This window comes from Anguilla anguilla, chromosome 14 (assembly GCF_013347855.1).
Source record: "Anguilla anguilla isolate fAngAng1 chromosome 14, fAngAng1.pri, whole genome shotgun sequence".
Taxonomy (NCBI): Eukaryota; Metazoa; Chordata; class Actinopteri; order Anguilliformes; family Anguillidae; genus Anguilla; species Anguilla anguilla.
In genome coordinates this window covers 12315120-12331283 of record NC_049214.1, presented here as the reverse complement: position 1 = coordinate 12331283, position 16164 = coordinate 12315120, and the positions used below count along the sequence as shown (strand labels likewise).

The 16164-nt window shown below is 48.0% G+C and overlaps 1 protein-coding gene and 1 long non-coding RNA gene across 6 annotated transcripts in view; one reads left to right on the top strand and one right to left on the bottom strand.

Moving 5' to 3' along the window:
• Window positions 1–16164, top strand: part of LOC118212398 — a 190871-nt gene that overhangs the window by 110897 nt on the left and 63810 nt on the right. The gene's annotated exons all lie outside the window — the stretch shown is intronic.
• Window positions 1–16164, bottom strand: part of mef2ca (myocyte enhancer factor 2ca) — a 68833-nt gene that overhangs the window by 23112 nt on the left and 29557 nt on the right. For 4 of the 5 annotated variants that reach the window (XM_035390215.1, XM_035390218.1, XM_035390219.1 and 1 more), the window contains 2 exons: window positions 11753–11937; window positions 1531–1734 (listed from right to left, as the gene is read on the bottom strand). In XM_035390215.1, the coding sequence (XP_035246106.1) occupies window positions 1531–1734; window positions 11753–11806 (258 nt within the window). In that variant the 5' untranslated portion in view covers window positions 11807–11937. Of the gene's footprint in view, window positions 1–1530; window positions 1735–11752; window positions 11938–14410; window positions 14646–16164 lie in introns of those variants that run through there. The other variant, XM_035390216.1, reaches the window with a different exon arrangement.

Genomic DNA, 16164 nt, shown 5'->3' with positions numbered 1-16164 from the left:
CTGTGCTGTAATGGTAACTGCACTGTGTATCTGGTTACCAGGATGGAGGCTGGCTTGTGTTCTTTCAGGATCGACTTCACTACTGCAAGGAGTCAAAAAGGGCAAGACAGTAGCACAGTGAGTCTGTTTTTGGCTCATTTTACAGTGACTTCAGTCACCCCACACTACAGTCTTCCTTGACTCCATAGCATGTCACGTCGATTATGATTCCCCAGTAAAAACTGTTTATAAACCTCAAGTTTACTTGTTTTATAAGATCCAACTCACAGCATTCTTCCTCTTTCCCATAACGATGCCTGGTGGCAACGATGCATCTTAACACAGACTTAAGCCAGATGTTGTGTTCCTCACTTGACACCTAATTTTGGGTCATGCACTAAGACACCATTAACTGTAAAGCTCTGGTGTTCTTTGTCAAAAGAAGAATTTTACAAGGAAATAAATTTAACTATTATCTACATTTATATCTAAAGTGACGTGCATAAGAACTTTCATAAATAACACTCAGTGGTACCAGTATATTGACCTACAGTCAGTCATGAAAGGATTTGATAGGAGGCAAAATGAAATAGACAGACAGACAGACAGATAAATAAATAAATAAATAAATAAATAAATAAATAAACAATGCATATCTAATATGTAATGGCTATCTCTAAAATCTTAAATTAAGGTTTTTTTCTTTTACCACTACTGCGGGCCATGTCCACTTTAGTCATTACTCTAGTCCTGATACTAAGGTGCATGTAGAGAACCCTGTGTCTATTTTTACTAGGACCGGAGACAGAGGCATTCACCTTTCCACTGCCAGCGGAATGGACACGCTCTGCCTTTGCAAACAACAGGAATCGTAAATTTCCCACCCCACCCCACCCCTGGGCGTAAAAAAAGAAAAGAAAAAAAGAGTCCTGCATCCAGCACGCAGGGCCAGCACCTGCTCGGTGACCTTTCCGCCCGTCACATGGCGCGCACAGTGGCGATGAGCCAGCGAGAAGTTAAGTCCCTCTTCAGACTGGCCTGCTTTGAGAGCGAGCGAGCGGCGCACCTGCCCGGCCTCTGAGCCCCCATTGCGTAACAAAAGCGCCGCGGGACCCGGGGCCGCGTCAAAGGGTTTCTCTTCATCCCCAACCTGACGCTGTCGCTTAGCGCCCCGGCCCCGGCCCCGGCCCCACCTACCCCCCCCCCCCCCCCCCCCGCTGACCCCCGGCTCACGGGCCAAGAGTTTTACTGCAGGTGACAGGTGGCGGTGCGCCTCTGACGCTGTCCAAAACCGGCGCCGCGCGCGCGCGTGCCAGCGCGCCAGAGACAAACATGGGCAGAGCGCAGCGGCTGAGTAAGGGAACGCAAATAGGACTGCCGGCGAACGAGGCCACAGGAGAACAGGTGTAGGTGACACCGAGTCACAGCGGCCCGTCTATTCACACTGAAAGCAGGCAGGCAGAAAAGAACGCTGCGCCTCTTTCCCCAGTAGCAATAATGCCATGATGCATTCTGGGAAGCTTTCGCGCGCGCCGCGCGCCGCGGGCTTACCTCCACGATGTCAGAGTTGGTCCGGCTCTCGTGCGGCTCGTTGTACTCGGTGTACTTGAGCAGCACCTTGTCCATGTCGGTGCTGGCGTACTGGAACAGCTTGTTGGTGCTGTTGAAGATGATGAGGGCAATCTCGCAGTCACACAGAACACTCAGCTCGTAGGCCTTCTTCATCAAACCGAACTTCCTTTTCGTAAACGTCACCTGGGGGGGAGGGCACACAGGAGACAAAACTTTTGAGTTTCAGATAAAGTTTCGTCGCAAACGTTTTTCGAGTTGGTTATGAAATTCATCCCTTTTCATGTATGGCTGTTCTTGAGAGAGTCAACAGCCAGACCCTGAGAAACTCCTAACTGTGGCACAGGGAGCTATTCAGTCTCACAGCACAGCAGTCTGTAAATTTCTGTAATGATAATCACTTTTTGTTCTAATCTAAATATTTAATTTTAATAGCCTCAACCATTGATTTTTTTTTTTAATGCAAAAAAACAAAGTGAAGCCAAACTGTATTGGACATGAAGAGAATCACTCCCTCCATAAACTGAACGTGTTGGATAGTTCCCCTACTGAATTTGCTGAAGATGGCCTCATTAAACACATTTTAAAACCTGCAGAATTTTAAATTAGAGTAATTGTTAAATTTTTTGAATGTTAATATTCATATGCTGATGTCTTATGTCTTATTATCTGCTTGTCAAAAGATAAAAATCTCACCTCCAAAAATAAATGAAGCCATTTTCATAGCGTACCCATCAGTGCACATCCAGTAGTCATTAGCAAGGTCCAACAAAAAACCACACAGGCTGCCTCCTCGCTCCAAGACCTGCCTCTATGTCTGTTTGCACAGCTTTGCAAATGAGTTGCATTTAGACAACCCGACTTGAGCCCACAGAAGTCAGACCTACACCCAGTTTAACCACAATGCACTTTGTGCTTTTAGGATCATCTTTGATTTCAGCAAGCATCATATAGTTTTTTTTTTGTTTTTTTTTCCTATTCACAATATCAAGGTCGTCATCATTGAACGTAACCACAATAAGATCACGTAAGAAATATAATGACCCAATGCTTCCTTAAAATCTTAGATTTAAATTAAGATCAAATCATTCAGTCATTAGACTCCCCCTGAGGATTCCAATAAATAAATAAATAAAGAACTGACAAGTGCTCTGAAATGTGATCCTGTAAAACACCAAGATTATTCACCCATACTGCCCTGCAGTCTAGTTGCAATCATTTTTGGGCCATTGGAACCAAAGCCCTGCCATAGTGAGACGATGTGGAAGAAAATGGACACACTTCCAGCATCTGATGAGAACAGGAGTGTGAATGAGCTGTGGTTGGTTGGTTGGTTGACTGGTTGGTTGACTGATTTGACTGAAAATGGCAGAGTAATGTTTGAAAAAGAATTCCTCTACTGCAAATAGTAAAGCCTGAAATTTGGTCATCCTGTTTATTGCTTTGTTAATTGTGTTTCGCTCTAAGCTTACAATCGCATCCTGTTTTATAAATCCAATTTAAAAATCTAGTTGCTTTGCACTACATATAGATGGACATATACATATAGATGACCGATGAACAAAATCAGAGGAGAAACGATGAGAAATATTTATCTCTATTTGTCTCTTCAAAAGACCTTTTTTTTCTTTCTGCTACATTTTTTAGTCTATATAACCATTCGCTGGCTTAACAACTAGTTTGGTGCTTAATTAAATGTAATAGCAATATGAATCAGAATCAGAACAAAGCACTAAATGATTGGCAGACACATCAGGGTGACTAATTGTCATCGCAGCTTCCTCTCTTCCTCTTTTCAGTGCCAAGGCACAGCACCTGAACGGGAACGCGAATGATAATGAATCACGGGCTCCTGGGCTCCTCATAAAAACAGAGGCAGACAGTAAGGTTTGTCTGTCTGGACAGTGATCTAGGGCTTTGCAGCCTCTGCGGGGTTTCGCTGTAGCCTCAGGGGAACGAAAGACTCAGCAGGGCTCTCAACCAGTCGTGAAGTCTATAGACAAAGCCTATCTGTTCCACTGTTGCCTGAATAAAGGAAAACAATAAAATAAAGTAAATACAAACGGTGGGCAGACTGTCCAACTCCCCTTCAAAAAATGAAATAAAATAATTATTTATATATATATAAACTCCAAAAAGTTCACAATCGTCAGCTATTTTTAATGGGGGATGGGGATGATTTTATGTAGAAGAAACTTGCCCTCTTTATCAGGTGACACTGCTGTTGCACATTTAAACCTTAGTGGAGGCTTGGTCTTTGAGAGAAGCCATGCAGCTGATCGGACGGCTGACACTACTCTGCTGTTACATCTGAAATGGTGCACGCCATCATTGAAGCTCAGTGACTCAAACATGATACTCCCGAGCCTGTAATCCAAGGTGCGGGCGTGAGCCTGATCAGGAGATGAGCTTTTCCGGAGGAGACGGTGTCCCACGCCAACAACCCCGATGCAGGCATGCACATCGCTGCACACTCGCACACTCGCACACTCGCACACTCTCACACTCTCACTCTCTCTGAGGGTAGGAGTCACACTCTAGCCACCCTGTTCCAAACGACCATGGGGTTCAGGTTCCACTCTGAGAGGACTCCACTCGGAGAGCACACAAACAGACACACAAAGTGCGGTTCACACTCGCACAATTAGATACTGGGTAAGTTCACACTCTGGGAACGTGGCATACACACAATGGGTGAGAAAGTACAAAACCCACTCTCATATGCACATTCACAAGCACACACACACACACACACACGCACACACGCATACACGCATACACACACTCACACACTCTTCTTGATTGCTTAGTCCTGTGAATCACACTTTGGTAATGAAGAGAATGCAGAGGATTCTGGCCTTTATTACTCGTATAAGATAACTGACCTTCCAGCTACTACCTCTTAGCAAGTGTCACAACGCAATTACAGTCTGACCCTTTTCTTCTGAAGTTCACATTTTGATATGAACAAAACGGCAAATAAACAGATGTGTAGTTTGCAGCAATCTGTTTCGCCCAACAAGCCAATTTAATGAGCCGACTTAAACCTAATCAGCCACAATAGCAATACAAAAGTTACAAGGTGCCAACAGATTTATTTTTATTTTATTTATTTTTTTCAAACTTTAGAATAAGGTGTGAGATCTGAACATTTATTAACAGGAAGCATTCTAAGAGAACTCCGGTGTGGCAGCCCTCTCTCTCTCTCTCTCTTTGTTCTTTAACGTTCTTCGGCTGCTGGGCACAGGTTAATGTTGCGCGCTAATTTGGGTAAAATTAGACCTCTCTGACCTCGCAGACAGAATGTGACCCACGTAGCGATCAGGGACAGCCCGATTGGCTGAGACCGGCGTCCCGAGGTGTGATGCGGACACGGGCCGTCTCCTTGGCGGTGCGGGGTGCAGGTGCGGGCGCGGCGGATCGTGACCAGCTTCTGCGGGAGACCCCCTGCCCCCGTCTGTACCGCTCAACACCTCCCGCTGCACTTACACCCCCTCCCACGCTCACATTCGCTGCGGCTTTGGAAGACCAAACTAATTGCAGAAGTTTCAGTTACTTCACCTTTGCCACAGTTTGCAGTGTTTACACAAAGTGAAAGAATGGCACCAGGCTGTCAAACCATAACTGTGAAGTTGATCATTCATCCTTTTTTTTACAAGTGCAGCCCTTAGATAAAAATCACATTTAAAATGTCGTCATGACCTCCATGCCACTTGTCTAGCTTATGGCAAACTCTGAAGGAAAAATACTTCTCACTTTGCCTATTTAACATTTTCTGTGCTAAAAAGAAGTGGAGAAGATAGCACCAATGGGAAACCATGACTGATTTTTCTTTTCTTAATATATATATATATATTCTCATTTAAACAATTATTGATAGATACAGACAGGCAAGGCTGTGCTTCGGTTTCCACAGTTCCCTTCTGATTTTTTTGCTCACCTTGAAACCTTGGAAACTCAAATGTACCCTTCACCAAATAAAAAAGAAGAAAACATAAAAAAGGTTAACAACAACCTCGTTCCCTGCCATGGGAGGGGTCAGGATGCACATTTGTGTGCATTTCCTGTCATAACAGGAAGAGCCAGAGCGCTTCCCGCCTCCTGCCTGCCTTCTCCCTGGGGGCTTCCGGGAGAGAGAAGGATGATAGGTGGACAACACTGTGAGTGTGTGTGTGTGTGTGTGTGTGTGAGAGAGAACACTACCCCATTGTTGTGGTCAAAAAAGGAAGCCAGGGGCCAAGAAAGAATTCTCTAGGATAAATGATTTGGAGACTTTGTTAAATTTTTTCCCTTACTTTATTGTATTTCATTCCAATATTATCCATCCAGTTTGCAACTGTCGCGGTCATTTAAATAATGCTGCCCTCAACAGCTGTGACTCAAAGTGCAGGAGATCCAGCAGATGAACTTTTTAAAAAATGGCAAGCGCATTTCATCATTTTACACTGAGCTGATTTCAAAAACGATCAGGGTTAGACGAAGGATGGAGATGCATCTATAAAGGAGCACACGCCCAGAATCAGGCACTGCTCAAGTGCACAGAAGGAACTAAGAGAGACTTATTTGAGGGTTACAGATTGTTCCAGCTGTGATCCGCATGACAAGTTAAAGGTGCAAAGATTGGCTACTTTAAGCGGCAATATCATGCTCTGCTGGCTTTGCCTGAAGGAAGTATTTGTTCGTTTCTTTTTCCATTTTTTTTTTTTTACTGAGTTTTTTTTAATCAGTAATGTAACGTAAAATTTAAATATAAAAATGCACTGAAGTCTTAGATGTATCGCACGCTGTAATGTGACAGTTTATCAGATTTCCCTGAATGGGTCCTTCTGAAGGAGCTGACGGAAGAGATAAAAGTTTGCGTGCGAGGTGAGCGCGCCGCACGCCGGCTCCTGCGACGGAGGAGACAGACACGTATTGGCGCGCCGATCACAGAGGTAACAATCTCCAAAGGTGGGAAAGAGAGGGGAAAAGGAGATAAGATACCCAGAGGGCCTCATTATTTCCCTGCTGTTAATTTAACATGGATTGTTTCTCACTCCGGCGCTGCTGATTACAGGCGCTGCTCTCTCTCTCTCTCGCGCGCGCCGGAGCAGCCAGCCTCGCGCTCCTGCTCCCGCCCGGCCCGGGTGAACGCGCCTTTTTTTATTTTTTATAAACGAGCGCCACTTCCCCCCGTCCTGCCGGATACCACGCGCTCGGGGCTCGGAGAGGCCCCCCACCCCCCCCCACCCCCCGGGCCGCTCTGCCGTGTCAGCGGCGACCTGGCCTCCCGGCCCTTTGCCCTTTTTCCCGCCCCCGAGCGGCCCGCCCCCGCGCGTCATCGAATCGAACGAGCCGACGCGTCGCCACGGCACCGAGGCCCCGGCGCTTTAGCCCCAGTTACGCGCCGGCCCCCGGGCGGCTGCGTCCGAACGGCCCGCGACCCAGACAGCCGAGCGCCAGCAGTAGCTTCTGATTGGTTTTTGTCTTCTCGCTCCATATTTTTTTTCACTCCTCGAAACTTCCTGTGTTCTAATTTGTTTGTTTATGGCATCTGAGGTATTTTGTGTGTTTGGATTCTGAGAAACTTATGCGCAGATTGTTTCTGTGCATGCGGGTGTGCGTGCGTGCGTGTGCGGGTGTGTGTGCGTGTGTGCGGGTGTGCGGGTGTGCGTGTGTGTGCGTGTGTGCGTGTTCACTCTGGACACAGACAGCTTTGGGGCAGCCTGACATTAATACTCATCACAGTGTTCGCAGCGCAGGCATAGTTCTTATTTCTTTTTAAAGAGGAAGGAAGTGGTTGTGTGACACTCTTGTTCAGCTCAGGGAATCAGAGTGATGTGGAGGAGGACTGACAGCCTCCTTTAAAATAATCTTTCCCACCCGTCTCCGCGTCACTTACTACTCCCTCTTACTCTCTGAAAGACAGGCAGGCGCTCTCCTCCACAGCTTCAGCCTCAATAGAGAACATGGGCAAATTATACCCAAAGGTGCGGCATTGAGCTGGAGAAGACCCTGTGTGGTTGTGTGTGTGTGTGGTTTGTGTGTGCGTGTGTGTGGGTGCGCGTGTACACGTACGTGTGTGTGTGTCGAGTGCACTCACTTTTGAACGCACGTCTGCGTATGAGTGTACATGCCGGAGCACGTGTGTCTGCGCGTGTGCTTTCAGGGCTGGATAAAGCGATCTCTCTAGTGGCGCTCCACACCGTGTCCATGCCTCACTTCCTGTTCGGGCTCTTAAAGCAGCCCACTGATACAGTCCCAGATCCCCGCTGCCCAGATCTGACACTGTGTCATGCTCAGAAGACTGAGCCTGTTTCAAAACAACATTTACAAAAGACACTGGAGCAGCTGACACAGTGGGGTGTATCCTGAGAACACACAGAGAAATGGGGTGTAATGTGCGCTGGGGGAGAAGAGAGACAGCATAACACAAACACCAAGGTGACTTTAAAGCTAAGTGTTGATTTGCCTCAAGCACTTGCGATCTTTAAAAAAATATATTATTTACTCCTTTTTTCCCAATACCGTACAGCTGGGATTGTAATGTTTACGGAGGTGAAAACAAATGCTATTTCCACCCATGTTTTTCAAGCAGGAACGGAATCTTGAATTTGCTTTACTGGCCAAAATAAGCTTGAATTCATCTCAAATTTCTTCTTCTTCGGGAAACAGTCCTAAATCAGTTGCTGGGGTCAGTTACTTTTTTATCATTGGCAGACGTGAGATTTAAATCGCGATAAAATGACAGTTAATTTAATGGGATGGATCAAAGATTACCATCTAATCGATCGGGGGTTTTAGCCTCTCGACTCATTCCGGGCCTGAAATGTAGAAGGGCTCCTGTGCAGCAAGCGCGGGGCTGAAAGGGGGAAGTGAGAACAGTCGAAACCAGACCGCCATCTCCGGAGAAAAAGAGAAAAAAAAACGATAATGGAAAAAGAAGTGGAGTCTCTGTCTGGCCGCGTCGAACGTCCCGTCTTTATTGTTCCTGGCCGCTATTGTGCCGCGTGTGAGCCCAGGCCCTCTTTTCATTTCCCCCAACGGTCTTTGATGCCCTGTGTAATTACCCCCGCGGGCTGGCGGGCTGGCGGGCTGGCGGGGCGGCGAGCGGCGGAGGGGGCGTAAGGGGCTCTGCTCGCGGCGGCACAAAGGCCCCCGGGCGTGGCGGGGGGGGGGGGGGGGTGGGGGGCGGCTCAGGCCGCCGGCGGGGGGGCTTTGCTGACGTTTGGGCGCAGCAGAGGTGCGTGGCGGGAGCCCTTTCCGAAGGCCCTCCTCCCGCCAACAGCTTCTCGTTGGAACCGTCTGAAAAGCTTCCGACGCGCGTACTTCCTGTTTCTCCACCGGCCCGGGAACGAGAGCGCCGCAGCGGTGCGACCGCAGCACGGCCCTGGATCTGAGATCGCGTTTTACTGGACGCAGCGTGAAGGCTGCCAAAAGTTTACATTCGTAAAGCCGAAGATGTTTTTTTAAAAACCTAACAGTCTTGGTCCAGTGACGATTAAGCGGACTTTGATGTCCTGCTGTAATCTGTATACTAATCATAATAAATATACTTGCTTTGGTCTGACAGATTTATCACTTTATGGTCTGTCTCTCCAGCAATATAAAAAGCTGTTGGGGTTTTGGACATAGCACACTTGTCATAACACTATACATCATCTTCAGATTCACTTCTGCATTAGAAACAGCGACAGGCACAGTGTCTTGCCTTTAATGCAGTGTCTTATGTGTTTAATTGTCCTTGCACAAGTCTTTCCTGAAAGTAAATAGGGATGAACTTAATCAAACAGGCCTTTCCCGAAATCTCTGAGAATCCAACAGCATTTTCGATTCAAGCGAAACATCTCACAGTGCAAACGCTTGAAACCATTTTAGCATTCTGCATGTTCTGCAATGCTCATCACTGAGAACACAGTTCTTGTAATCCTCCAAAAAAAAGCTGTCTTTACAAGCCTTACCTAAATTAGTGGAGTACATTATTGGCACTTAGTCTGTGAAATTATTGTGAGGGTTTTTTGTTTCCTTGATGGCCATAAAATGAGCCTTACATTTCCCCTGAGGAGAGAGAAGCAGTCGAGCAGCACCGGCTGGTGTCTCAGGCCTCGATCTACACATTGTGCCAGTGACTAATCCTCTTGAGCAGCGGAGTCTGCGGTGTCTGATGTGCCCGACTGAGGCACCGTTTCCTAAACGCTTCTTCCTGCCGGGCCGCGGCCCCTCCGGTGATTCAGACGCCGCTTTCGGACGTCCTCCGTCACGCCCCTGCGCGTCGAACAGCAGCCAGAATTCGCGTGTTTATTTTGGGAGTCAAACCGGCCCGATCCCCTCCCGCTCCCTTGACTGGGCCTACAGGGCCGGTGTTTAGGCGGCGGTCGTCCCTCGACGGGCCTCCGGGACGACGTTTAATTTCGGCCGTCTGACGGGAAATCGGGCAAAGCCGGATCTCCGCTGCGGTTCTTAAAGCTCTCCCCTTTGCGTTCGCCCTCGCGCCGACGTCGAGTTAGGCCGGCGTTTCGGGGTTCCCTGGCCTTCCGCCGGCGACGATCAGCCGGCGTCTGACGGGCCGCCGGCGCCAGACCACAAAATGAACCGCAGACAAGCCGTCAGCGCCGCGTAGCGCGTCGGGCGCCGCGTATGTTAGCGCAGCGCTAGCACAACGCCGTGCGCTCTTCAGCAGAAAGCTTAGGAAGGGCAACGCTGTTGCAAACTGAACGCATGCTAACTGCCTCATCCCAGATGCCAGCAGTTGTGCGTTGGAGCCAATATGATGCGATACGTGCTTTGTATGCAACTGACAGGCAGGAAGTGGGAAGGAAAAATCAAAATTTTAAATCACAAAAAAAAAAAAAACATTAAATACTGACGTCAAAGCCAATGGTCCATTTGCAACTTGAAAAAGGTACAGTTCGTTCCAGTAAGTGGGTCACCACTTTTGTTTTCTCGTACAGCAGGGAGCTCCTTCAGCCCAGGCGGGACAGGACTGCTTTGTCCGCCAGTTTTTTGTCATTCATTTCTCAGTGCGTTATGCAGCATTTATTTCTAAAGACCAGGTCGAGATGATGCAAAAATGTGTACAGTGATGAGTGCGTGAAAATGCACACAGTATGAACAAGCCATCTGTTTACAGTCACAAAGTGATTGTGTGCAGACACTAGCAAGATGTGCAGTATCTCTCTATTTGTTGTGGAAAATACTAAAAAGAAATTTACCTTGAAGCTGCATGAGTCTGTATTGAAAAGCCAGGAGCCAAAATGCGTGTGCTAAGTGCAGAACCTAATATAGCCCGGAAACTTGTGAGGGTCTTGTGACTGGTGATGTCAGCTGCCACTGACACTCGGTCCTCTCCCCCGTCACCCCCCCGAGGAGCTTGCTGTGCAGGAGAATCCACAAGCCAAGACCCGGCCTTCCCTCAGAATCCCACGCTCCTGTCAGCCCGCACCACTGTGTGTGTGTGTGTGTGTGTGTGTGCGTGCGTGCCTATGTCTGCGTGTGTGTGTGTGCATGTGTGTGTGTGTGTGTGTGCGTGTGTGTGTGCGTGCGTGCCTATGTCTGCGTGTGTGTGTGTGCATGTGTGTGCGTATGTCTGCTTGTGTGTGTGTGCATGTGTGTGTGTGTGTGTGCGTGTGTGCGTATGTCTGCGTGTGTGTGTGTGTGTGTGTGTGTGTGTGAGTGTGTGCATGCGTGTGTGTGTGTGTGTGTGTGTGTGTGCACGTGCATGTGTATGTCTGCATGTGTGTGTGTGTCTGTGTGTGTGTATGTCTGCATGTGTGTGTGCATGTGTGTCTGTGTGTGTATGTCTGCATGTGTGTGTGCGTGTGTGTGTGTGTGTGTGCATGTGTATGTCTGCGTGTGTGTCTGCGCACGTGTGTGTGTGTGTGTGTTTTCTCCTCTCGTTTGTTTGTTGTTTTTTGGCCTTTTCCACTTGCTCTCTTGTGCTGAATAACATTTCCCTGGTGTGGCTGTGGTGGCGTGCGGCGAGCAGTGCAGAGGAGTGTGAGGGAGATGCTTTTAGAACACACTGTGAATACGCCCACCGGGGCTCTGCTGCGTGGGGTACCCGCCCCCTGTCTCCACCTGCACAAACACCCGCCCACGCTGCTGCAACCCCGTCACTCACCTCGCCGCTCCCACCTCCACGCCCGGCGATCATGGTTTTTGTGGCGTGAGGTAATGCAGTTCACCCTCCCAACCCCCCACCTCCCCCACCCTCCCATTAGCTTACCTGTCTGTTGCGTTCATCCATAATCCTGGCAATCTGAATCTTTTTCCTCCCCATCGTCCCCGTCTTCTCTTCACTGCTCTCCCCAAGGTAATAAACGTTCTTCTTTCGCTCTTCTCGAGAATCCTCAAGGCGACCTTTCTTTTCGACACTCGCTACTCTCAATTCGCAGCCTCCGTCATCCACTCCTGACAGAGAGACAAGGGGGGGGGGGGGAAAAACGACAGCAGTGTCAGGTCACCTGAAAAATTCATAAAAGGCAAAAAGAAGCTAGACACAAGGGATGTTTGGGGAAAAAAAAACCCTTCATCTCAATTTCACGTGCTCAATGTCAGATTTCTGCTTTCGCTCATTAACAAGAATATAATACATTTTTTCTTCATAATCTCATGTAAAGGGCTGTCTCAACTCACTGATTGACAGAAATAGGATGTAACTTATGTACCATAACCATATTTCCTTTACAACACCTTTACTCGAGTTGGGTCTGGATCTTTGGAGCCATATGGAGACATGGTAACAGCATTCCCAAGATGCCACTTTGACATTTACCAGACAAAAGCAAACAAACAGCGATGTAGATCCTTGTGTGAGCAACATTTCCGTGGTACAATTAATGAAACAACAAGCAGGCTATAAAAAGTGTAGAGTAAAAAAGTATTTTCTCAGTTAAATAACACCTATCCGATCCGATGTTCCTAACAGTATCAATAGTACTCTTGTCATTATTTAAATAGTTTTATTTATGTAGCAATCTGAGGATGTGTTGTTAAAGTTTTTCTACTTATTTGTTTCAATGTCAGAGTTCCAGAATGACCTTTAACTAAACAAAAAAAAATGCATAAAATATGAGGCACAGAGATTTGCACACACCTCCGTGTGTGTGCGCGCGTGTGCGTGCGCGTGTGTGTGTATGCGCGTGTGTGTGTAAGTAGGTCAGATAATTCATTTCTGAGCGAAGAGCAGCAATGCTTTTTGACAGCAGAGGTGATAATGTTCCTCGTTATGCAAATGACCAGCTCGTTATTTAAGCACTGTGTGATGCATGTGAGCAATGAAGACATCCAAAAACAAAACCCCTGTTATTTCTCTTTATGGAAACAGGTTCTCACCAGCAAAACTGCCATGTTGGTGAGCACAGCATCACAAGAAGACAGACAGGTCTGCATCAAAATGCTGCTTTCTGTCACACAGAGTTTTGAATCCCAAAGCTCACAAAACCACACAGAAATAAAAGCAAAGTGAAAGGCCTTTTTTTGTCTGGATAAATTGTTGGGTATTACAAAAGACTGGAAATAATAAACTGCACATGGGCTTTTTTTTCGGCAGGTCCAACGTTTCACCCTTTATTTACTGTACATTTGAGGCAGTCTGTGGCCAGACATATCAAATGAAGCCTCATACCCCACACATCTCTAAGAGACTACTGTGTAACAACTGATCTGGAGTCAGGTCAGGTGACGAGCACGTCCCTGTCTAAACTGCACTGGGGACTTGGCTGAGGGCGACTTTACTGCACTGAAACCTTCCCTTGCAAGAAATATCATTTCATTATCGCAAATAATACGTGCAAATCAAACACAAGTCCTGCTCGTGGCTGTCACAGGCGAGATTGCATGTTATTAATTGGTGTTTATTATGTTCTGATTGGTTATTGAACATAATATAAACCACTCAACAAATTTTACAATCTGAGAAATTGATGTACTTACATGTACATAATGGTAAAATCATAACTCTCCTGTTGGTGTGTATTTTTGAGGTTATTCACTAGTTGTTCAAGGGTACTCATTAGCACTCAATTCAAAATCTGATTAAATTAACGATATTATACTAAAAGAGTGAATCAACACAAACAATACAAATGATATCAGCAGAATGAAGGACAACATCATCTCCTGCTTATAATATAACTGTCAGACATGAAATTCATAAATGAATTATCACGAGACCTTCTCTCCTCTACGCCTGACCTCCACACATTCCTGCACATTCACACCTCTGTATATTTTTCTGTATAGTTTCCTGACCCTTCATTTGCGCACCATTTCCACGCTGCCGCTTACTAATACGTGCAGTCACTGTCCGGATCGGACGGACCAGCAGGGCGCCTAACGCCGTCAGCGCTGAGCACCTGAACGAGAGCCGTCCTCGGGGCGCAGCGCGCCAGCGACGGGGCTACCTGAGCGCTGAAATGCCGGCTTCGCCGCTCCGCGCTCCCTCCCCGCTCCCTCTCCGCTCCCTCCCGCTCAGCGCGATCTCCCGCGACTCCCGCTCGCAATGCCAGAGGAGAATTCCCTCACAGCAGCGCCTTACGTAACGCTAAGCCCGCGTCCTGAACACTTAATCCCAACTTCGGCCCCTGCCCTCTCCCGCTGGCAAAAACACAGCGGTGCTACTGAACGCGCCGCGTGTGACACCCCACCCCCCACCCCCTCACCACCAGCACCACCACCACAAAAAAAACCCTGTGACACGAGTCCCCTCACACCCTCCCCTCTCACCCCCTGTAGCCCGGGAGGGCAGTGAGAGCCGGCACCTCCGGCACACAGAGGACCCTGTCCATCTGAGGGCTAGCAGAAGAGAAACGCGGAGCCGGCGCGGGGGTGAAAGGCGAGAGAAAAGTTGAGCAGCGCACCCGCTTCTCATCTCCGTACTTACCCTGATGCGAGAGCAAACGGCAAGGCTAGAGTCCCCACACATGCAGGAGCCAGAGGCTTCTAACCAGCTCTCCCTCAAGCAGTAAGCTAATTCACTAATCCACTGCCAATGCACATGGAGAGAGAGAGAGAGAGAGAGAGAGGAAAAGAGAGAGACACAGGAGGGAGACAGGGAGGGAGGGAGAGAGGGGAGGGAAAAAAGAGATTTTTTTCTCTCGCTCAGAGTGAGCCTGGTGGCACTATCGGCTTACAGCAGCACGTGTGGTTCAGACACGGTTCACTGGGAAGTCTGGGGGGTCAGGCAGGAAGGTGGTGACTCTGTGTGGCTCCTAAAAACACCCCCCCACACGCCACTGAGAGCACGCTGGGGGGAGCGTGTCTGTGTGTGTGTGTGTGTGTGGGGAAGGGGGGGCGACAGGGGCAGACAGGGACCAATCTCTCCTGGGAAGGGAAGAGAGAGCCTCATCCCTCCCACCTGCTAATCAAGCCTTTTATTGGTCCCTCAGTCTTCCTACACTGAGAAAAGGACAGAAGGAGCTGAGCTCGAATGAGGAGCAGCCGAGCAGCTTCCTGATCTGGGCTGCACTCACAATCAGGGGAAGACGTGGCCCAGTTCAGTGACCATCTCTCCCAGCGGCTCGTTTCATCGTTTGCCCAGTAAAGTAAATACAAAGACACGTGTATACTTGCATTTTACCAAGTGGAATGGAGAAAGTTACATTGCTTTAAAAAGAGGTTTTTGCGTTTCAGTCTCTGACTCTGACCTGGGCTGGGAGCTTCCCGGGTCTCATCAAAAACACGCTCGCCGTCTCTGCCCGTGTGTAAGGAGAGAGCCTCACACCATACCCGTTCGCATCAAACGCCGCTCTCTTTTGCGCGCGCACACAGACTGCGCTAGGTGAGATTTCACACCTCGCTCTCGCTGAACACGGCCACTAGTGTCTTGTTGGGTGTACAAAATCTGTGGTCGGTTGGATTCCAAAGAAAGAAAAAAAGAGAAACTTCTGCAGACCTTCCTGAGTTTCATTTCTTCTTTTAGAGACTCGCTGTGATAGAGACTCGCTTGAGTCAAGTTCCTGCCCGCCCTGACTTCAGGAAGGAGAGACAGCGGCCGCCTGGTTTCGATATCACGAAACCCTCAGGCTCCCGCGCGCGGTGGTCACTGGCCGGAGAGCGCGCTGTCGTGCGCGAATGCACCCGTGGGGGTCAATGTTCCAATAAGCGTCCCCACCGATTCCCTTTCAAAAACCGTCTGCTTAGCGCGATGCTACTTCATTTTTAATATATTGCTGCATATTGCATTTCGGTCGGGGAAGATGGACAGATGCTTCTAGCCCATCTGAACGTGGTTGATTGCAGCAAGATTGGTGAACCTCGCCGGGCCCTCATCTCACTGCACATCTGCAACACATTTCAGCTCAACGCTTGCCTGAAAAAAGGCAGTATCCTCTATCCTCATAGGAAATGCGGTTGTAAGGATTTGAAATAACATATTACAGAGCAGTAAGTAAACCTTTTAGGAGGTGTACGAAACGTTAAATAAACCCTCACTCTTTTTAAATAAACTGCCATTTCCTTGAAGAGAAACAGCTTTAATGCTCTTTTCCAAACACTTTGAACAGAACTGTAGACTCAAGGCACAATTTCACATCTGCATTTTGCTACATAATCCAAAAAAAGTTTTTCTTTTTTTTTTTTTTGAAAAATTCCTTTAATATATTTACCGGTTTCCCTTCACAAATTTCCCTCATCCGT